Source organism: Chiloscyllium punctatum, chromosome 9 (assembly GCF_047496795.1).
Source record: "Chiloscyllium punctatum isolate Juve2018m chromosome 9, sChiPun1.3, whole genome shotgun sequence".
Taxonomy (NCBI): domain Eukaryota; kingdom Metazoa; phylum Chordata; class Chondrichthyes; order Orectolobiformes; family Hemiscylliidae; genus Chiloscyllium; species Chiloscyllium punctatum.
In genome coordinates this window covers 67,715,895-67,740,340 of record NC_092747.1, presented here as the reverse complement: position 1 = coordinate 67,740,340, position 24,446 = coordinate 67,715,895, and the positions used below count along the sequence as shown (strand labels likewise).

The 24,446-nt window shown below is 39.8% G+C and overlaps 1 protein-coding gene across 11 annotated transcripts in view; it reads left to right on the top strand.

The window, feature by feature from the left end:
• Positions 1-24,446, top strand: part of picalma (phosphatidylinositol binding clathrin assembly protein a) — a 166,303-nt gene that overhangs the window by 114,310 nt on the left and 27,547 nt on the right. For 3 of the 11 annotated variants that reach the window (XM_072577722.1, XM_072577724.1, XM_072577726.1), the window contains exons 13-19: positions 445-591; positions 712-795; positions 8,364-8,444; positions 17,181-17,297; positions 21,421-21,537; positions 21,629-21,659; positions 23,099-23,201. In XM_072577722.1, the coding sequence (XP_072433823.1) occupies positions 445-591; positions 712-795; positions 8,364-8,444; positions 17,181-17,297; positions 21,421-21,537; positions 21,629-21,659; positions 23,099-23,201 (680 nt within the window). Of the gene's footprint in view, positions 1-444; positions 592-711; positions 796-8,363; positions 8,445-17,180; positions 17,298-21,420; positions 21,538-21,628; positions 21,664-23,098; positions 23,202-24,446 lie in introns of those variants that run through there. The other 8 variants (XM_072577723.1, XM_072577725.1, XM_072577727.1 and 5 more) reach the window with 8 other exon arrangements.

Genomic DNA, 24,446 nt, shown 5'->3' with positions numbered 1-24,446 from the left:
CAAAAAGTCTGTGTACGGTTTAAAAATTTCCATTGCTGGTCATGCATGGTGAAACAAGAACAAGGAACTGTGAATGGAGCAACTTCCAGTATTTATGCTCTTGTTTCTGTGTCTGAACAAACTGTCTTAAAGGATATGACATGTTTATGGAAACAGTTTGAAATTTCTAGGAATATTGAGTATATGTATACTTTGTAACTAGTGCCCAGTCTGTAGAGCTTATTACGCTGATGTCATTGATAATGTAATTTTTAGACTTAGGATTGAAATTTGCTAGTACTGGCAAACAGTTTCACAAATTTAGCAAGAATAAGGCTCCTTGAGTTGAAGTGTTCAAATATTGAATGTATGTCCGTTGACTACAATGGTTTTTCTGTCTTGTGACCTGATTTGTTTTTTTGCTTTTCCTTGTTTTGTTGCTTTCTTCACTGTTGCTGCTTATAGATCCTTTCTCCTCCTCTGGTGCTGGTGATGAAGTCATTCCAAGTTTAAATCCTTTTCTTACGAAAGCTGATGAAGTTCTAAATACCACTGTCGCCTTCTCAGATGGTGTGACCTTTACTTCTAGGACGCATAGCCATGAAATGTTTGGTAAAGACTTACCTATTTAGTTATATTCTCTACCAGGACCAATTAAAATTTACTGTTAGAACTTATTTAGTACTTCAAGAATTTGAATCTATGAAGACATGCGATTTCTTGATTCTCCAGATCATTTCAATCCTTTTACTGAGCCAAGTTCTACTGTTGCCACAAAATATGAATACACTCCTCGGATTGACCGTTTTGTCTCAGGTATTCCGATGGAAAGATTTTCCAGTACAATATCTATGTTTTCTGCTTTAAGAAAACATAGCACAATACTTTGAAAAGTAATAAAAACAATGTTTTTTTTCTTTAAGAATGAAGTAGTTGAGCGAGTCCTGTCCTTCTGATTGAGTAATCCAACTTATACAGACATTATTCAGTAATGTTCTGTGCTTCTTAATTTATATCAGAGGTTAAAAAAAAATTCAAGTAGGTCAATTCTTAAGAATTTGTTCAGTTTATTGACATTATTTGGATCATTCATTATTTGCAGATTTTTCATTACATTTATTCACTAGTATACTGTTTGTGTGTCTTAACAGGAGGTGATATACAATTTTTCCTTAAATCAATAAAAAGTGATCTGTCAAAACTTCACTTTATTTTAGATTCACTTTATTTCTTCTGGAAAACTCTTGTAATTTACATACACATAGTATGCATTTCCAAGAACAAGCTGCAATGATAGCACCCAGCATTATCTTTTTCAATAAACGATATGCCCTTTGACAAGGAAAATATGCATGTACGTGCCACTTTCCATATAAATTTGACTCATTAATATTGGATGATTGCTGGAAGAGTTGCTTTCAGAGAGGCAATATAATTAGTCAGATTCCTGGCTTGAGCCATTCTAATTAGCACCCAGGGAAGTTGCAGAAAATATTATTGATATTCACAATTTTGGAAAACCCTTGCCTCCTGCTGTAGTTACAAGAGAGCAAGGAACTCCTCCAACTTCAGTTTGACATATACCTCTTGCACCTAGAAGCAAGATTGGACTTCCCATTGTGCATGTAAGTCATTTGGAATAAGTTCTATTTAGATCTTTATCTAGGATTAGGGAAACATCAATTTGCAAGGTAACTCAGTACAACCGTATTCCTAAGTGACAACAGGCCAGGTTAACCAAAGTAAACGCATATGATTCTAACTAAAAGAATTGGTAATAAGCAGAATTGTCTTGTCTTCCAAAATTTCTGAATTCCAAATAGTAAGAAAATAGTTCCTTGTACTTCAGAAGTTGTACTATACTGTAAGGAATATCTTAATGTAGAAATAATTTGCTCCTGAGTGGTAAATAAATAGTGGCAACTTTAAAAATATTATACATTTTAAGTATCACTGTGGCACTCTTAAATACTTGTTTTTTTTTTAATAGTTGTTTGTTTATCCCTGACACAAGAAATATTCATTACCCACGTTCATTGAGTAACCCAGAGACTATTACTACTCCGTTTACTCTTGAAATTTAGCTGAAATTTTCATATTCTGTCTGACTATACATGTTTTTAGAAAAACACCCCAGAAGTTTTATTTTATGCTGTCTGGATTAATTGTCACTTTTTCATGCTTCCCCTTGAAAATTGAATTTGTTAAACTAAACGATTGTATGGTTTAAGACTTTTATAGAAGTTATTTCAGGGAATTTGAATAAATTTCACCATGCAGGTTGAAGGTGTGTATTGTCAAATGTTACATTCCCTTTCAAAACTATCATCAATCTCTGAAAAATCCTTTTTCCTATTGTCCTTCATCCTATCTGCAATCTCTCTGTCCCAGTGAAACTCCTCCATGCTGTCTGTACACCTACCTATCCCAGTATTCCTCGGCTAAATCTCTGCACTTGAGTTTCTCCCCTTTTCTTCAGAGCAAAGCTCACCTAATCTCTTTCTTCAAACTCCATTCAGACAGTATGGATAGCAAATCTACACCCTGCAGTTCTCAACTGGCCACCACCCCCTTTGAAGGGGTAGACATTTCTTAGTGTCACCATTCCACAGTACAGCCCCAGCTTCCAATTTTCAGAGGTATTTCAGCATCTCAAGGACTCGTGGTTCTTGGCTCCTTGTGTGGTTTTGAGCCGGAGTCTGAATTCCGGGATCTTGTGAAGCGTAAATTCTAAAGGTCTCAACAATGGCTTTTCCGTCTCTCTCCATTCCAACTCCAAGCTAATTCATAACCCCCACTGATTTCCCATAGCACCTCATACCCTCCATGTCAACTCATACCCACAGTAACGTTGCCTATTAGATTCTATGCCTGCTTAAAGATGTTGATTAACCAAAGTCAGTAGTCTTCTCCAGCTGTCAAAACATCCTGCACTGAGATTATCTTTGAGTTCACAGAATTGTTACAGCACCAAAGGAAACTTCTGAGGAAGATATATCAGAGCAATAGGAGACATTCAGCTGAGTAAAAGTGAGGCTGCAGACCCAACATCTTCATGTAAATGTGAAGCATGAGACCAACGAGTGCGGAGAAACCTTAATGTGAAGGGATGCACAAGTTTGGATAAGAAAAAAAAATGGAAGCTTATGGTAGATACTCACAGCACAAAAAGCTGATGTCCTAGGGAACTAGAGAAAATGTCAGAGCTTACTTAACAAAGAAATTAGGTGCACAGAGAAAATATGACAAAATACTAGTGGGTAATGTCCAGAATTAATCCAATGGCATTTTAGAAGTATTTTAGAGATCAGAAAATAGTCAGAGTCTATTAGGGACCAAAGTAGCAATCTGTTTTTGAGCCTGAATATACAGCTGATTTTAAATGACTACTTGTATCTCTATTCCAAATAGAGAAGGACAGTGGAGGTTTAAAAATCTGGGAAATAGTAGTCCGATAAATCTGAACAAATTAGCTTTGAGAAGGTAATATCAGTTTTAACATGCTTAAAAGTGGTTAAATCTCAGGCCCAGTTGAGATGCATCCTGGACTTATGTGGGAGGAGAGTGTAGGAGCTCTAATGTTAATTTTCAAATCTTCTGTGGCTACAAAGGGTACCAGTATGCTGGAGGACAGCTAATGTGTGCCGCTATTCAAGAAGATTAAAAAGCCACTTGTCAGGCTTGCCTTCATTGGCCAGGCCTTTGAGTATAGGAGTTGGGAAGTCATGCTGAGATTGTGCAGGACATTGGTTAGGCCTCTTCTGGAATACGGTGTCCAGTTCTGGTTATCTAGTTCTAGGAAGGATATTATTAAGCTGGAGAGGGATCAGAAGAGATTTAGGAGGATGTTGCCAGGTTTGGAAGGTTTGAGTTATAAGGAAAGGCTGAATAGACTGGGATTTTTCTCATTGGAGCGTAGGAAGTTGAGAGGTGACCTTATAGAGCTTATAAAATAATGAGGGGTATAGATAAGGTTAATGGTAGTTGTCTTTGCCAAGGATGGGGAATTTCAAGACTAGGGAACACATTTTTAAGGTGAGAGGATAGTGAGTTAAAGACATGATTTTTTTTTTAGACAGGGTGGTTAGTGTGTGGAATGAGCTTCCTGAGGGAAGTGGTGGATATGGGTACAATTACAGCATTTAAAATACATTTGGATAAATTAATGAATAAGAAAAGTTTGGAGGCATGTGGACTAGGAGCAAGCAGGTGGAATCATCTTCAGCATGGACTGGGTGGACCAAAGGGTCTGTTTCTGTGTTGTATGACTCTATATAATTCTAAGGATTGTAGGGATAAACCAGGAAATTACAGACCAGAAAATCTAACATCTGTGGTAGGAAACCTATGAGAGAAATTCTGAAGGACAGAATTAATTGCCAGAGTCCTGATGAAGGGCTTTTGCCTGAAACGTCGATTTTCCTACTCTTCGGATGCTGCCTGACCTGCTGTGCTTTTCCAGCACCACTGTAATCTAGACTCTGATTTCCAGCATCTGCAGTCTTCACTTTTGCCTAGAATTAATGCCACTTGAGCAATAAGGATTAATCAGGGTTGATCAGTATAACTTTGTCATGGGAAGATCATGTCTAACATTTCATTTGAATTTAACTGGTTGGGTGTACAAATGAGGGTTGTGTAGTTAATGTTGTATATGTGAACTTCAGTAAGGCTTTTGGCAAGGTCTCATTTGGCAGGCTGGTTGAGACATTAAGAGCCCATTGGATTCAGGACAGTTTAGTGAATTGAATCCAAAATTGGCTTAGTGGCAGGTAGTAGAGGATGATGGTTGGGATGTTTTTGTGACTGCAGTCATGTGTCTGTCTGTGTACACTAATTATCACAACATGAGTGTAGGAGCTGTGATCACTAAGTTCATAGAAAACGCAAAAATTGGTGATATTTAAATTGGGAGGAAAGCCTTGGACTACAGGACCGTGTCAATGGGCTAAACAGTGGCAAATAGAATTTACTTCTGAAAAGTGTGAGGGGTGATTCATTTTGGGAGGCCCATCAAGGCAGGGGAGTATATGTTGCTTAGAAAGTACAGAAGATCAGAGGGACCTTTGTATATATCCACAAATCTTTGAAAGCAGCAGAAAGGTGATTAAGAAAGCATATAGAACAAAAGAACAAAGAAACTTTACAGCCCAGGAACAGGCCCTTCGGCCCTCCAAGTCTGAGCCGATCCAAATGTCCTGTCTAAACCTGTCGGTCAATTCCTAAGCATTTGTATCCCTCTGCTCCCCACCTACTCATGCATCTGTCCAGATGTTTGAATCTACCGTGCTTGCCTCTACCACGTCTGCTGGCAACACATTCCAGATGCCGCATGTATCCCCCTTAAACTTTCCACCTCTCACCTTGAAAGCATGACCTCTCGTCATTGAATCCTTCACTCTGGGGAAAAAGCTTGTCTCTTTGGGGCGGCACGGTGGCACAGTGGTTAGCACTGCTGCCTCAGCGCCAGAGACCTGGGTTCAATTCCCGCCTCAGGCGACTGACTGTGTGGAGTTTGCACATTCTCCCCGTGTCTGCGTGGGTTTCCTCCGGGTGCTCCGGTTTTCTCCCACAGTCCAAAGATGTGCAGGTCAGGTGAATTGGCCATGCTAAATTGTTCTTAGTGTTAGGTAAGGGGTAAATGTAGGGGTATGGGTGGTTTGCGCTTCGGCGGATCGGTGTGGACTTGTTGGGCCGAAGGGCCTGTTTCCACACTGTAAGTAATCTAATCTAATCCACCCTTTCTATACCCTTCATGATTTTGTAAACCTCAATCAGGTCCCCCCCCTCTCAATCTACTTTTTTCTCGTGAAAATAAACCTAATCTACTCAACCCCTCTTCATATGGGTTACTTGTCTTTTAATAGTCAAGATGTTAAATACAAGAGCTGTGTTGTAGAACCTTTGACTAGTAAGCATATCTGCGCTAGTTCTCCAAATGAACATGTCGCCATTGATTTAATATAAGAGCTTGAGCAGATTGATCCATACTTGGTGGGGTTCAGAAGAATGAAAGGTGCTCTTTATAGAAGTATAAGGTTCTGGCAGTGTTTGGAAAAGTGTGGGCAGGGGAAGAACCAGAACTAGAGGGCATACTTTTAAAATAAATGGTCTCCCATTTAACATTTGAAATGAGAAATTCCTTCTGAAAATTGATGTTTGGACGTTCAATCATTTGATATACTCAAGACTGAGTTAGCCAGACTTTGGACTGACCTTTTCCACAGCATTATCTACATTTGCTCTCTGTTCTTTCCGAGGAATTCCGTATTTGCAACCATTTTTACTCTTATCAGTATACTGTCATTCATCTCTACACCAAATTGGAAGTGTTTCATCTGTCTATCTGTGACTTTTAATGCCCAACCTTTTTTTTTGTCAAGTGCTCTTAAGCCATCTATTTCACAAAATTCCCAGAAGGAAAAACAAAAAAAACTTGCAAATTACATATAACGGTCTGATTTGTATACTCAAAAATGGAGCTCCAGTATAACTAATACATTCATTTCCTGGTATTTTTTTAAAATCATCTGGGGCTCAATTGGTTACACTCTTACTTTTGGGTTGTAAGGTTCTGGGTTCAAGTTCCAATTTCAGACTTGAGTGCAAAAGTCAAGGCTGACATTCCAGTACACAATAATGGGTGTGCTGCACTGTCTTTTCAATGAGATGCTAAACTGAGGGTTTGTTTGCTGGTTTAAAAAATCTAATTTACCTATTCTAAAGACAAGTAAGGTACTCAATTATTATGAAAAGTGTTACATAAATGCAAGTCTCTGCACTTTTTTAAAAACTGTTTTCCCTCTGGCGTTGCAACGAATATGATGAGAATAATTTATCTGTAGCAGCAACTGTATCCTGCATTGTCACTTCGAGGATCCCATCAGTATCTATTGTTACTGCCCATCACTTTGTCTAAATGCCTTCAGTGCTATCATCTATAGATATGTAGCTGATTTCCACATGTACACTGAGCACTAATCCCTTTTGACCTAACTGTCTTTGTGATAAATCACATGACACCAGATTGTAGTCAAACAGGTTTATTTGAAAGTACAAGTTTTCGGAGTGTAGCTACCTGATGGAGCGGGTGTCATGTGATTTTTAACTTTGCCTACCCCCAGTCCAACACCAGCACCTCCACGTCATGTCTTTGTGATATTTAGAGTACTGTACTTTTGCATCATCCGTTCTTGGACGAGTCAAAGTTTTTTGAAGCTGAACACCATGTTCAATTGAAATGTTTAAACCTGTTTCTAAATTCTTCACGACTTTGCTCCACACTTAGGTTACAATATTTTTCCAGTGTTGTCTATCACCTCCTGAATTGTGTTTGATGTGTTGTGCTTGACTACTGTTGTGTAGTTTTATCAACTCTTTGCACCTTTGTTTCAGAGTCTCAAGTTGTCAGAGTTCAAATGAAGCTCACTATTCAAAATACCTTTTTATAACAAAAACTAAATCTTATGTTTGATCACATTTTTTCTCATGTTGGTTTCTTTTTTTTCAGTACATTTGTTTGAGGCTCCTTTGAGCATTTATTGTGTTTCAGATATGTTCTGAACATTTATTTTCTCAACTAACACAAGCAAAATTATGAATCAAACATTATTTGTTGAACTTTGTTATCTGCAAATTACTGTTTGTCAGCAAAAGTGTTAAAAGTTCACAAGTTGTTTGGAGGTGAAGTGTTACATGCATTAAGATGCAAGGTTTTCATTTTGATTTCCTTTTTATTCATCTCTTTCTGTCTTTGGATTTTTGTTTTTGATTTGGTGGACAAATTAATATTTTGCTCTTTCTTTACTATAGAAATCTCAATCAAATATTTTCTCAATTGGCTTTACCTGATTTTTGATTGTTTATTTGAACAAAATAACTTTAACGATTGTATTTAAAACAAAATACCAGACTTCCTTTTTTTTCCAATTTAGATGAGTACATGTATGTTCTGTGCTGTGTTGTCATGTGTTTGGTGTTTACTGTTGAGCTTTGGCAGTTTTAAAATGGTGGAGAGGAGGTGTATCACATTGTGAATCTGAGACCTTTTTTACTTTGTACATGTGAAAATATGCTAAAACGCAGTCAGCTAAAATAACTGTTTTGTCAGTAGTTTGGTGTATTCAATGAAAGTACTCATTACTGTTTAGGAGTTACCTATCAATGTCTTGATGTCTAAAACAAAAATGGAATTATAGTTATAGGTTAATAATCTGCTTTTTTAAAAAAAAGCTGAAAAATGTCTGTGTGGCTTAGTTAGCTTACTACATCCAACTAACAATTAATTGGACTTCTCTCTGTCTTATTTCTACTTATCTTCAATCCTCTGCAAAGTAACATCTACTTATTTTTCTGTCCTATTTCTTTGCACATTTATCTGTCAGATTCCTTCTGTGGTCCTCCAGCCTATTCTAATGCTTCCCAGTTTAGAACTGAGCCCCCTGCTGTAGCTGGTCTATTTGCAGGTAGGTTTTTTCACAGCTGCTTGTTTCCAATGCAGTAAGGTGTAGTTTTTTTTTCTTTCTTGTGTGCTGAATTTCTGTATGTTTTCATTTACATGTGAAATAGTATCTCAAAGGTTCTTGACATATTTTGGACAATGTGATACTTAAAATACATTATTTAAGTACTGTTTTGGTTGTCCAAGTCATACAACACAGAAACAGACCATTAGGTTGGCACAGATGAGTTGGACCAGATATCCCAATCTGACCTAGTCCTATTTGTCAGCATTTGGCCCATATCCCTCTAAACCATTTTTATTCATATACCAGAAAGCTTGTACCTTATCCCCTAAATACATTCACCAGTGATGCTGAACAACATGGGAAAACCAAACTTGAGGCATTAGGTTTTATGTGTTGTACTTAGCTTACAGTACTTGCACTTTACGCAGCTATTCAGGGAACAAATTATGAACCAATTCTTCCACAGTTCTAATCTAAACTTACTCTGCAATATGCTTTCATCAGTAAGGTAAAACTGAATTGTTACACCAAATAAGAGTGTGGCAAGAAAAACCTCTTGACTTCTTGAGAAAAGATGTAAATTTACACGCCAAATTGTTACTGATTACAGTCAGAAGATTTTCCTCTTGTTGTATACAAACCTCTCTAATTGACTTGGTCTAAGGTAGTAAAATAGTGTGGCTACAAGAGCATATCAGAGGCTAGGAATTCTGTGTGGCAAATAGCTCAATACCTGTCTTCCCAAACCTGTCCACCATCTACAAGGCCCAAATCAAGAGTATAATGCAATACTCTCTATTTTCCTGGATGATTGTAGCTCCATCACTCTAGACTTGTCACCATGCAAGGCAAAACATCCTGCTTGATTGGCACCCCATCTACAATCTTCACCACTCTCTCCCTTCACCAGTATAGTAGCCAGCAATGTTTATCATCTACAAGATGCACTGTACCTATACCAGCTAGAAGCACAACAGCAGATGCGTATGAACACCATCCGAAAGTTCTCCTTCAAGCTACCCACCTTCCTGACTTGGGACTAATATCCCTATTCCTTTACTGGCACTGTGTCACAATCCTGGAACTCCCTTCCAAATATCCTGGAACTCCCTTCTAAATATCCCTATGCCCAGTGGATTGAATGGTTTAAGAAAATATCCCATCACTCTGTATTATGGGCAATAAATCCTGACCCAGCCCTTGACACCCACATCCCAAAAATTAATGTTGTTTTAAAATCTACATTGATTTTCATTGCTTTAACTTGGTGACTAACTACGTATTTGCAGAAGAGGGTGCTTTTACTGCTTGAATTTTAGGGAAGCTCAGATCCTTGTGCAAAATGACAAAGGCAACAGTATTTCATTGTTCAGGTTTACACTGCAAACATATTAGATTGTGCTAGTACCCCGCTGATAATGGTCATGCAGTGATGCAATCATAAATAGAAATTGAAGTAGATAATTTAGATAAATGTGAGAAAATAGGTGCAATTTTCCCAGGCCCTGAATGACTTTAGCTACAATGAGAAACACCTGAGAAATTGAGCAAGGTCAAGATAGTGAGTGATGAGAGGGCTATTCATGGAGATTATCAATTGTTATCACTCTCATTCCTACCTAAACTCTCATCATTGATATCCAGGCTCCCATTCTACCATTCATTAAATGGAAATTGAATACTCATACGTAATTTGAAGCAGGTACATACCGACTCCAATTTGCTGCTTGCTCCTCCTGACCTTCATCTTGAATAGCCAGTATCAACATCTCCGGGCCCATTCCATGGTCAATGATTGCATGCACATTCACTTTGCATTACCTGGATGCCTACAGTGGCCCTGCCTTCCCTGTTAGCATTTTGCTCCCTCAGCCAGACTAACAGACTTCAGTACTTGAATAAAAGCAAAATATTGCAGGTGCTGGAAATAAGATATAATGACAAAGTGCTGGAGAAAATCAGGATGTCTGCCAGCATTGATGGAGCGAACAGTGTTAACACTTTGAAGCCATTATGACTGCAAAATTGAAATGAGCTCAAAAGTGATGGTTCTTTTACCAGTGACAGAGGGGAGGAGGAACAAATGAAATTACTGGGGAGTGTGTCCAGAGCAAAAGACAAAGTCAAGGTGATATGAGAAAGCAGTGATGAATATGTAAAATAGATGTAAATGTTAGCTGTGAAAAGGAAAAGGGGAACATTTTTGCTGAGAGCACGCCAACAAGACACACTTAAGCCTGACTGGGGGAGAGTGGAGTTGGATGAGAAATGGGAAAATAGGTGTCATTCTTTGAGGTTGTAGAAATCAAAGTTGTGTCGTAAGGGCTGTAAACAGTGTTCCAGCTATTTTGTTTTTTCGTCTGTATGAACTTCTGAGGTCTGTGCTGGCCAACAACTTCCAGAACTACAAGTTGGTGCTGCAGTGGTGTTGGCATGCTGATGACTGCATGGACATTTTGGAGCAACTGGCCGCATGCACAGTCACACAGCTTAGAGGAAATGTTGGCTGTAAAATGAGTGCTGTTCCTCCATCTTGTGTTGAGCTATGACTGAACACTGTAGCAAGCCAAGGGGGAAACAAAATGTCTCCCACAGACTGACAGTACATATGGCGTGACTTCCCTTGCAGTGCAGACTCAAAACTAGAAAGCTTGTTTTGGTTATCCACAGTAACCATTCAAGGGAGTGGGCATGTTGATCTATGGCACAGTTCTATATTGATCCCTCATCTGACGCGACGTGAACATTCAGCATGTACAGCACAGGAACAGGCCCTTCGGCCATCAATGTTGTGCTGAACATGATTTGAAAAATGTGGTGCTGGAAAAACACAGAAGGCCAGGCAGTATCTGAGGAGCAGGAGCATCGATGTTTCGGGCATAAGCCCTTCAGGAATGAGGCTGGTGTGCCAAGCAGGCTGAGATAAAAGGTAGGGGGAAGGGAATTTAGAGGAGGGGCGCTGGGAATACAATAGGTGGAAAGAGGTGAGGGTGATAGGCTGGAGAGGGGGTGGGGGCGCACAGGTCAGGAAGAAGATTGCAGGTCAAGAGGGCAGTGCTGAATCTGGGGGTTGGGACTGAGATAAGGTGGGGAGAGGGGAAATGAGGAAGCTGGAGAAATCTACATTCATCCCGTGTGGTTGGAAGGTTCCTAAGCGGAAGATGAGACGTTCTTCCTCCAGGCGTCATGTGGTCAGGGTCTGGCGATGGAGGAGGCCAAGGACTTGCATGTCCTTGGTGGACTGGGAGGGGGAGTTAGTGTTCCGCCACAGGGCAGTTGGGTTGGTTGGTGCGGGTGTCCCAGAGGTGTTCCCTGAAACATTCCGCAAGTAGGCAGCCTGTCTCCCCAATGTGTAGGAGACCACATCAGATGCAGCAGATACAGTAAATGAGTAGCCATGGGCACCCACGTGGGCCCCAGCTATGCCTGCTGCTTCATCGGATATGTGGAACAGTCCATCTTCCGCAGCTACACTGGCACCACCCCCCACCTTTTACTCTGCTACATCGATGATTGTATTGACGCTACCTCATGCTCCCACGAGGAGGTTGAACAATTCATCCACTTTACTAACACCTTCCACCCCGACCTCAAATTTACCTGGACCATCTCAGATTCTTCCCTCCCCTTTTCTAGACCTCTCCATTTCTATCTCAGGCGACCGACTCAACACAGACATTTACTACAAATCGACTGACTCCCACAGCTATCTAGATTACACCTCCTCCCACCCTGCCCCCTGTAAAAACGCCATCCCATATTCCCAATTCCTTTGCCTCCGCCGCATCTGCTCCTAGGAGAACCAATTTCACTACCGAACTACCCGAATGGCCTCCTCCTTCAAAGACCACAATTTCCCCTCCGACATGGTCGACAATGCTCTCCACTGCATCTCCTCCACTCCCCACACCTCCGCCCTTGAACCCCGCCCCTCCAATTGCCACCAGGACAGAACCCCACTGGTCCTCAACTTCCACCCCACCAACCTCCGGATACATCATATCATCATATCATCCTCAGTCATTTCCGCCACCTTCAAACAGACCCCACCACCAGGGATATATTTCCCTCCCCACCACTATCAGCATTACGGAGTGACCACTCCCTCTTCGACTGCCTCGTCAGGTCCACACCCCCCCCCCTCCCCCATCAACCCAACCTCCATTCCCGTCACCTTCCCATGCAACCGCAGGAAGTGCAAAACTTGCACCCATACCTCCCCCCTCACCTCCCTCCAAGGCCTCAATGGATCCTTTCATATCCGTCGCAAATTCACCTGCACCTCCACACACACCATTTACTGTATTCGCTGCACCCGATGTGGTCTCCTCTACATTAGGGAGACAGGCCGCCTACTTGTGGAATGTTTCAGGGAACACCTCTGGAACCCCCACACCAACCAACCCAACCGCCCCGTGGCTGAACACTTCAACTCCCCCTCCCACTCCACCAAGGACATGCAGGTCCTTGGCCTCCTCCATCGTCGGACCCTGACCACATGACACCTGGAGGAAGAGCGCCTCATTTTCCACCTCGGAACCCTACCCCCACCTTATCTCAGTCCCAACCCCCGGATTCAGCAATGCCCACTTGACCTGCAATCTTCTTCCCGACCTCCTCTCCAGCCTATCATCCTCGCCCTCACCTCCTTCCACCTATCATATTCACAGCGTCCCTCCCCTTACCTTTTTAATCTCAGCCCGCTTGGCACACCGGCCTCATTCCTGAAGGAGGGCTTATGCCCGAAACGTTGATTCTCCTGCTCCTCAGATGCTGCCTGGCCTGCTGTGTTTTTCCAGCACCACACTTTTCAACTCTGGTCTCCAGCATCTGCAGTCCTCACTTTCTCCTGTGCTGAACATGATGCCAAATTAAACTAATCCCTTCTGCCTGCCCTTGATCCATATTCTGCCATTCCTTGTATATGCATGTGCCTATCTAAAAGTCCCTGAAATGCTCCATTCCTATCTCCCTCCACCAGCACTCCTGGAAGTGTGTTCCAGACTCCGACCATGCTCTGTTTAAACAAACTCGCCCCTTCCATCTCCTTTGAACTTTTCCCCCTCTCATCTAAAATGCAATGTCCCCTGGTATTAGACATTTCAGCTCCATGAAAAAAGTTCTGACCATTAATCCTGTCTATGCATCTCAACTTTATAGACTTCTATCGAGTCTCCCCTTAGCCTTTGCCACTCCAGAGAGAACAATTGGAGTTTTTTTAGCCTTTCCTTGTAACTCATTTTCTAATCCAGGCAGCATCCTGGTAAATCTCTTCTGCAACCTCTCAAAGCTCCACATCCTTCCTGTAATGTGGTGACCAGAATTGAATGTAGTACTTGCGTAGTCTGGCGTAACCAAAGACTTGTAAAGCTGCAACATGATATCCTGATCTTGTACTCACTTCCTGATCAATAAAGGTCTTCACCACCCTGTCTACTTGCGTGGCCTCTTTCGGAAAGGTATAGACTTGAACCCCAAGATACCTCTGTATATCAATGCCTTTCAAGGTCCTTCCATTAATTGTATATTCCTTAACATTTGATCTCCCAAGTGTAGTACCTCACACTTGCCCAGATTAAACTCCATCTGTTATTTCTCTGCCCATTATCTGCAACTGACCAATATCCCGCTGTATCCTTTGACAACCTTCTACACATTCCATGGCTCCACCAATCTTTGTATTGTCTGCGAACTTATTAACCCATCCAACTTTTATGCATGTCACCAACAATAGAGGTCCACAGTACGGATCCCTGTGGAACACCAGTAGTCACAGACCTCCAGCCAGAAAAACACCCTTCCTCCACTACCCTCTGGCTGCCAATTCTGAATCCATGCTGCTAGGTCACCATGGATCCCATGCATCTTAATCTTCTGGATGAGCCTACCATGATGGACAACATTCCCTGCTCTACTCTCGTTGATCACCTTTGTCACCACCTTGTAAAATTCAATCAAGTTAGTAAGACATGACCTGTCCTACACAAAGCCATGCTAACTGTCCCAATTAGGCAATGCTGTTTCAAGTACGCATAAATCCCATCCCTAAGACTTCTTTCCAGTAGCTTCATAATCACCAGTGAGAGACTCGCTGGTCTATAATTTCCTGGATTATCCTTACACCCTTCTTGAACAGAGGAACAACTACCCACCAGTCCTCTGGGACCCCTCCAGTGGTTAATGAGGATACAAAGATCTTAGTCAAGGCCCCAGCAATCTTCTCTCTTGCCCTCTCAATGACCTGGGGTAGATACCATTGTACCCTGGGGATTCATCCACTTTAATGCTCTTCAAGAGAGCTAACACCACGTGTTTCTTGATCTCAAAATGCCGTAGCATATTAACATGCTCCACACAAATCTCAATATCCTTCAAATCCTTCTGGGTGAATAAAATGCCAAGTATTCATTTAGGATCTCACCCACATCCTCTGCCTCCAAGCACAAGTTCCCTCCTTTTTTAGTTTTTATGTCATTGAATCCCTACAGTGCGGAAGCAGACCATTTGGCCCAACAATTCCACACCAAACTTCTGAAGAGCATCCTACACCAACCCACTCTACCACCCTCTTTCCCATAGCGCCACATTTCCCATGGCTAGCCCACATTGCCTGGACACTATGGGCATTTAGCATGGCCAGTCCACCCAACCTGTACATCTTTGGACTCTGGAGGAAACTGGAGCACCTGGAAGGAAACCCATGCAGACACTGGGAGAATGTGCAAGTTCACACAGTTGCCCGAGGCTGGAATCGAACCCAGGGAGGATTTAAGAGTAGGATTCGACCAATTGGCCCTCTATCCTGCTTTGCCATTCAATTAGATTGTGGCTGATCTAAATACTCCACTTTTCCTCTTGTGATAGTCTCTCATAGAGTCATAGAGATGTACAGCACAGAAAAAGACCCTTTGGTCCAACTTGTCCATGCCGGCCAGATAGCCCAATCTAATCTTGTCCCATTTGCTAGCACCTGGCCCATATGTCTCCATACCCTTCCTATTCTTATTCCCATCCAGATGCCCTTTAAATCAGTAGAGAAGTAGAAGTAGGTATTAGAAGGATATTTCACAACAAAGTTCTAAGGCCACCCTTCTTGTGTTAACTAAAGAAATTAAGGAAATGATAAAAAAAAACTAAGAAAAAGCACAAAATTCTACAAAGTCCACGGAATATAAAGATAGGCCAAATGGTCCAATTCATATGACTACAGAAGGTGACCATAATGGATTATCCAATCAGCTTTTTGGCTGAAAATGTTTGCAAATGCTTCAGACTGCTTTTACACTGACCTGCTGGTCTCCACCATCACTGAGAATGTGCATTCTTGGAGGTGTTTCCAGTTGTATAGTTATTTGACAACCACCACAGTTTGGATGAGAAACAGCTGCAGAATACAGCTCTAAACTGTTTGTTGTGGGATTGCTTAGCCCTCCATTGTATGCTGCTTCCATTGTTTGCCTTACAAGTCATCCTGCTTTGCAACTTAATTAAGTTGAAACCTCAGGTTTTTAATCGAAGACCATAAGACATAGGAGCAGAAATTAGGCCATTCAGTTCAGGGTCTGCTCCGCCATTCAATTATGATTGATAAGTTTCTCAATCCCATTCTCCCACTTTCTCCCTGTAACCCTTGATACACAAGGACCTATCTCAGTCTTAAATGAGCTCAATGACCTGACCGCCACAGTCTACTGTGGCAATAAATTCCATAGATTCACCACTCTGCTTGAAGAAGTTTCTCATTATCTCCATTTTAAAAGTACTGACGTGCTTTACAAGAATCTATCTCTCTACCTTAAAAATGTTCAAAGACTCTGCTTCCATTGCCTTTTAAGGGAGAAAAACTGATAACCTACTTTTGTTGAGGGGAAACAAAAGCCTTAAATGGGCAGTCCCTTATTTTAACCCATGACCTTTGTTCTAGACTCTTTCACAAGAGGAAGCAACTTATTTCAAACAAGTCATCTTTCACTCTGCTAAACTTCAATGGGTACAAACCTACGCTGTTCGTTTGCATTATAAAGGCTCTGGTACTAAGAGTTATTTTAAACATTGAATTACAGCTCCACATTCTCTCTTCAGGCAGTTTTTTTTATTTACTATTGTTGCAATGCTTAATTATGTTGCATTCATACCAACCACACACAAGTTCAGGGTGCACACTTGCATTCACAGTGACATTTTTCTTGTTTGAAGTAATCCTCATTGCTGCATTGTGAAGGCACAAGTCCGATTAAGAACAGAAACTCCCTCGCTAATATTGTTCTGTGATCAATGTTATCCTAATTGTGCATTACTGTATAGCTCAGAGAAGGAAAGGAAGACTGGAGAAGTTGGAAGAAGTGATGTAGGGAGGAGACTAAGTTGTTAAAATCAGGATCAGTGTTTATTTGAAAACAATGTGAGACAAAATAGATGTAACAAGTTGGGGAAATAAGACAAGTGATACGTCAATGACTGAGAATTTTAGTTCCTGAATATGTTTAAGATTATATTTTTGTAGAATGCTGCCTAAGTAAATGTGAGTGAGCTGTTTCTAAATTTTAAGTAAAAAAATGTTGTTTCATTTGGTGCTAGAAACAATGTAGCCAAGAAATGTTTAATTAAAATGCACAATTTTTGTTCATGCATTGAGAAACAAACCTTAGAAGAATGCTTAACTGAATTGTGAAGTTTTATCTTGTATTTATTGAATTATTCAATCAATATAACAATGCTTGATTGTATTTTTAGGGTTCAATCCCTCACCAGCTACTCAGGCACCATCATCAACCAGCCTTAATGTTGACTTTGAGTCCGTATTTGGGACTAAATCAGCTTCCACAGCCAACAGCATCATTGATTCTGGTGGTAAGAGTATTGTCTTTATTATATAGAGTACCACAAACTTTTATTAGCATACTCATAGAAAAATTTGATAATTCCTTTTACTTAAGTTGGCATCTAATGTTTGAATGGAAAACATTTTACACAATGTATATCATCCATCACTCTCTTTGTCGATTTATGCAACAATTAGCATTAACTTTGATTATGGAAGAAGGAGAAAGAGAGAGGATCACCTGGATCCCCCCTCCTTTTGGGAAAGAAAATGTGCATTGGCACAGATGATTTTCTTTTCCTCCACTCATTTCTGAATACAAGGCCTCGTTTGGAACTGAACAGGTATTTTGTTTGATAGAGTAGTGTTGAGGGTGGATTGATTCTCTTGTGAATGCTGTGTAGAAGTTCAATATAATCAAACCATCAAAATTCATGAAGTTGAAACCAAAGCCTGCATAGAATTTAGCCCAGTACAGTCTTAGTTCAGCTCTAAATCATGAACATGAATAATCTATGTGAAAATAATCTGTTTTAAAATATTTAAGAACTGCGCCACTTGCTTCTGAGTTAATAGGATAACTGGCTGATTTCATAATTTGGCAATAGGTTTGCATACAAGAGGTAATGAGCTTTTTAAAAATCCTAACTTAAGCCGAAGATGGTTTGGAACTTGTCCATATGATATTGCTTTCTAAGGATCCTGACTGCATTACTATTAAGATGCTTGCGAGGACACTTCAATTTACTCATCTGTTTGGTTCACTTGATACCAAACTGAGTGTTATAAACTTCTAAATTGAGTGCCTCTTTTCTGTTTGTACAACTGTTGCTCAGTTTTGACACAAGAGTTTGACCTGTTTGAGTGTTCCTGGTGCCAGTTCATGATTGAATCTTGATTATTAGTACTACTGTCACTATCATTTGAAGGTAGTTTGTGAATTAAATTGCTCATTATTTCAACTATCAATATCTAAAATTGATGATAGTGGGAAATAGAAGGTTGATCTTTGTTTTAAAAAAACAAAATGTATTCATAAGGTAAAAAAAATTTGGGCTAAGTTTTTTTTGGAGCAACTAGAGTAAGTAGCTATATAATTAATAGCCAGCTGGTAAATTTTGGTCTCCCACATTTTGCAAGTATTTTGAATTGTTAAACAGGTAAATTTTCCGCAAGTTAAATTTTTAGTTAAAAAAAATCACACAACACTAGGTTATAGTCCAACAGATTTAATTGGAAGCACACTAGCTTTCGGAGCGCCGCTCCTTCATCAGGTGATTGCGGAGGACACAATTGTAAGGCACCGAATTTATCGCAAAAATTTACAGTGTGATGTAACTGAAATTATACATCGAAAAATACCTTGATTGTCTGTTGAGTCTTTCTTCTGTTCGAATACTATGATAGTTTCACTTCTTTCATGTGTAAAAAGTTGTATTCTCAGTTTAACTGTAACAATTGGTGTTAGCTTGACAATATGTTGAAGGTGTTAGCCCCCTGTGTTCTCTGTCTATGCCATGATGTTTAGATTGATTCTAATCTTAAAAAGTGAGAAAACAGGGTTTTACATGAATTCATGCAGTTTCTGAGCAAAGTACAATGTAACTCTGCAAGTACAAATTCACCCCACAAAATGTAAGTGTGTATGTGTGTGTGTGTCTGTCTGTCTGTCTGTATGGGTTGGGGTGTGTGTGTGTGTTTGTGTAGAGTGTCATAAATCTGTGAGGGTGTGTGTGTGTGTGTGTGTGTGTGTGTGTGTGTAGTGCAATGGTGATCACCTGTAGCGTGACATGAACCCAAGGTCCCGGTTGAGGCCCTCCCTATGGTATGGAACTTAGCTCTCAGCCTCTGCTCGGCCACTTTTCGCTGCTGCCTGTCCCGAAGTCCGTATTGGATGGTCACCCAAAGGTCTGAGGTCGAATGTCCTGGACCGCTGAAGTGTTCCCCAACTGGGAGGGAACCCTCCTGTCTGTTGATTGTTGTGCGGTGCCCATTTATCCGTTGTCGTAGCCTTTGTTTGGTTTCCCCAATGTACCATGCCTGAGGGCCGAACACAGGGGGCTAACACCTTCAACATATTGTCTAGCTAACACCAAATGTTGCAGTTAAACTGAGAATGCAACTTTTTTTAAAAAAAGGTTTTGTGATTTACACACGAAAGAAGTGAAACTATCATGGTATTCGAACAGATGAAAGACTCAACAGACAATCAAGGTTTTTTTTTGATGTATAATTTCTGTAAATTTTTGCTATAAATTCTGTGCCTTACAATTGTGTCCTCCGCAATCACCTAATGAAGGAGCAGTGATCTGAAAGCTAGTGTGCTTCCAATTAAACCTGTTGGACTATAACCTGGTGTTGTGTGATTTTTAACTTTATGCACCCCCGTCCAAGACCAGCATCTCCAAATCATAAATTTTTAGTGTTTGTCTTAGTGCTACTTCCCAGTCTCTTCCGTACATGTTGTGGCTGACAGCTTCCCCAAGGGGCTCCTTTATGTGCATCTCACTGATCTGTTCTTCTCTCAGCTATGATTTCTCTGTTACTGCATTGGCTTCCTGAACTCTGCAGTTACAGCAGATTGAACAGGTCGCTCTATAAATAAGGTAAAAACAATGACTGCAGATGTTGGAAACCAGATTTTGGATTAGTGGTGCAGGAAGAGCACAGCAGTTCAGGCAGCATCCGAGGAGCAGCAAAATCGACGCTTCGGGCAAAAGCCCTTCATCAGGAATAAGGGATGCTGCCTGAACTTCTGTGCTCTTCCAGCACCACTAATCCAAGCTCTTTAATTAAGAATGGAACTTCTTCAATTATCTGTGGCTTTGATTCTGTTATTTTGATGTGTTAGCCTTTGTTCAGTATTTTCATTGTGTTAATTGGATCTATTTTGTTAAATACTTTGAATTGTTTGTGTAGCTGTTTCCAGTTGAACACTACAGTTTGAAGCAACACTTTGTATGCACCAATGATTGGGGAAAAGTTATCTGACCAAATATGGCAGTGTTATTCTTGTAATTTGGTTTTTGTAGGTGATTGCCCTACTCTGCCACTATGGGTGATGTGATTTTGTGCATGTATCATCTGTTCTTCATGAAGGTGCATGATGAATGTACAATATAAATTATTGGCCTATTTCCTTTGTGGATTCTACATAATACCACTTTTGCATCCAGAGAACATGACTTTCAGAAATTGCAATACATAACCAAATCAAAATAAAGGCACTACGGTACATTGGACATCATAAAATTAACTTTGTTTTGGCTTGAAATAATGAATTAAATTAACCAAGCTACTTTACATTACTTTTCCAAAGGAATTATTAAAATGAAGCCATGTCCCATTCTGATAACTGCTGTCCACATTAATTCACCTCAGAATTATTTTTGCATCGTTGTTGTTGTTGTTGTTGTTGTCGTTGTCATCGTCGTGTGTTATTTTTCATACTTGGAAGCTAATTAACAGAGTTTCAATTTAATTAAACCAAGTGACAGTGGTGTTGAGATATCCATTTTCTAAGTCATTTGTTAATGATACTTTAATTACTGCATTGAAAATACAGCAAAGTTTTTAGGGAATGTGGAGGAGAGTGTGTTTCTCAGTCAGGGCTGTATAATCTTGGTTTTATGTTTAACCTTGTATAGCACTAATTTTGAGAGAGTTTTAATGAATTTGTTATAATGATGTTTAAACATCTATTGTATTTGAAATTATGCCAGAAAGGTTTTTAATAATCATCAGGCATATTTGCATATTTTCCATTTTATTTTGTCGAGTCTTTTTTTACCTGCATGCAGTACTACTGATCTATTCCTGCATGTTGCTACACTGGATATTTTTAAAGTACGGCTGAAAACAGTGTCATACTATTTATTGATTTAATCCTTTTTAGTCAATAACTAGTCAGTACAAATGTAATGCTTTGATTGTATTTTATGGCTTGTTTTATAAACATATTATGCTATTCTAATTTTTTTTCCACCATCCATACGTATGGGTCCTTGGCTTTGCTTGGCATGCTTGAATGGGTGAGTTGGGACTTCACATTTTCCCAGTAAAGTTTGAAATGTTGAGTACTAAGTATTGTGCCAGCAATGTTTTTTTCTAATTATGTTGCATTACTGACCTTCAAAGACTTTGATGGATTAGGTGGACTCTTGAAACCAACAATAGCGTTGCAGAATCAGTCTCAACCACTTGCAAAGCAGCAACCAGGCAAGCTTGTCGGAGAAGATTTGGATTCATCGTTGGCTAACCTTGTAGGAAGTAAGTATTTTTACTGATGCATACAATTATGCTTTTATCAGTGTTAATGAAGTGCAGATTAAGTAATGCAAGTTATTTTCATATATTGCAGACTTGGGAATTGGAAATGGATCCACAAAAAAGTAAGAACAGTCTTAATGCATGTTTATCAAAATAGTTGCAACCTATTTTGCAGCACTGCACTGAACCGGTACAATATTTTTGCAATACAATTTACAATGCGTACACAAATTGGAGCATTAATGATGGAATCCTAAAAGCATGTTTTTGGTTTAATATTTTTTTAACTAGCCCAAATTCTTAAGTACCATTGTATAATATGTCTCTTGGTAAGTGATCACAAAGACACTTGGAAGTGTCAAGATACACGATACCACTTGCTAGATGAAAACTAAACACTGACTTGTTTTTAAAAAAACACTGGAGTAGTGTAGCACACAATACCCAAGTTTGCTCTATTTTGTTTAGGTGATTTTCTAGCAGAATCTTAGTTTTGGTGGATTCCAGATTACACAGTTTTAAATTGTTATTTCAATTCATGGATTCGTTTTTTTGATCTTGGCTTGTGTTTTCTTTCTAATTTTCAATTTTCACTTGCTTGAACCATAATTGAAAAGAAACAACCTTTCAGGAAAGTACTTTAAGGTTGATGAATAAAATGCAGAAATGCAGTCTCACTCTCAGTACATTAGGATTAGTTTTTAGATTGCTTACAGTGTGGAAACAGGCCCTTCGGCCCAACAAGTCCACACCGACCCGCTGATGCACAACCCACCCAGACCCATTCTCCTACATTTACCTCTTCACCTAACACTGTGGGCAACTTAGCATGGCCAGTTCACCTAGCTTGCACACTTTTGGATTGTGGGAGGAAACTGGAGCACCCGGAGGAAACCCATGCAGACAGTGGGAGAACGTGCAAACTCCACACAAAGCTGCCTGAGGCAGGAACTGAACCTGGGTCTCTGGCGCTGTGAGGCAGCAGTGCTGCCTTGTGTTCTTCCTTTGCTCGTGGATGACTGTGCTTGGGATCTTTAAACTTATTTTTATCCAATTATCTGTAGTGTCTAGCAGTCTGAATCCAGTGACATACTCCAAGTCTTCTTATTTATTGGGATGAGATTGTGTTCATCATTGCATTATGGGATTTGCTGAACACAGATATTCATGGGACTGGTTGTAAAAGTGTATTATTCAAGGAAAGGCTATTATGCTACTTGCCAACATTGCCTGTGGCAAGAGTTTATAAAATGTACTTCAAACCACTGGACACTCAAAATAATTTGAAACCAATTTGGATGCTAGTCTGCATCGATGATCTTTAAAGCCAAGATAAATCAAATTTGTGCTTGAATATAATTATCACTGAGGTGAAGAGACGATGTTTTGTGAGAAGTCTGTTTTCATTTTAATTTTGTAGTTACAATTCCTTTGCCTCAAGGGACCTATATGATTTTAATTGCCTGCTGTCTAGCTTGGTCTGTTATTTGATTGAACCAACATGCATGATTAATACTTCCAAGTGGAGAACTATTGATTTAATGATTATCCTTTGCCTAAGAAGTGATCTTCATTGGAACCAGCCTGGGGAAAGGAAATTGACTGGAGGAACTAACTGGCAGCCAAAGCTTGCTCCTACTACTACCTGGAATCCTGCTACAATGGTAAGTTATAAAGTTTATGAAAGGCTTTTGAGGGACTTATTTTTCATAGACAAGATGAAAAGAGGTGGGAATTTTTTATTTATTACTGGCTTGAGTTTTGCCAATCAATATAATTTTAAGCCTGGAGAGAGTATTTTAAGTGGTTACTGTAAATATACTAAATACAAAATTTGTGAAAATCACAATCAGGAATAATTCACTGCAGCTTGTACCAAAATAAAATTCAGTTTACTGAAAGTTTCATGTTAATAATTCAAGTGATGTGACAAATTTACTGTTTTACAATGTATGTATGTTTATAATTTGAGTCAAGTATATTCAGTTGATTTTTTTTATAATTGAAACTTATTTTTTAAAAAAGCAACAAATCAGAATCAAACTTTTATTTGCTGCTGACTTCAGCTTCTATTGTTTGGATTTTTGGGGATATGTTCAAGCTGCTAGGACATGACAGTTCTTTGTACTCTACTGTTCCAATTAAGTGGAAGTATTTTACATTGTCACAGTCATCAAATTTCTTTCAACACATGGAGCTTATTCGTTTCTATACTGGCTTTGAGAAATTTCCATGCAACCATCTTCCAAATTCTACTCATAACCCTAAGCATTTCTTCTTTTCAAATAAATCTAATTCCTTTAGAACCTCAATTGAACAGTACCTTCCAGATCTTTACTACTAGCTTTGTGCAGAAGTATTTCTCTCATTACTTTGGCTTCTTTTACTAATTACTTAAAATCTGTGCCCTCTTGTCCTTGATACTTCCATGAATGGGAGCAGTTTCTCCCTATCCAATCTGCCCAAATCCTTCATGATTTGGAATACTTCTATCAAATATCCCCTCAGTTTTGTTTTCCCAGCATTTTCAATTTTTCTCATAACTGAAGTCCTCAGCCTTGCAACAATTTTCTGCACTCCACTGCCTTGTCAAGTGTGCTGCCCAGAGCTAGACAGTTGGGGGGGTGTATCAGGGCTTTATATAGGTTGTATACGTAATCTTGTTGCTCTTGAATGCAGTGTCCCTATTAATAATGTCACAAATACTGTGTGTTTTCTAAACCACGCTCTCAACTTGTCCTGCCACCTTGAATCACTTCTGCACATAAGCACCCAGGTCCCTCACTTACACCTCCTTTAGAGTTGTGCCCTTTATTTTCAATTGTTTCTCCATGTTACTCAGACCAAATGAATCACTTTGCAGTTCTTTGCATTGACTTTTCAATGCCATCTTCACACCCTTCCACCCA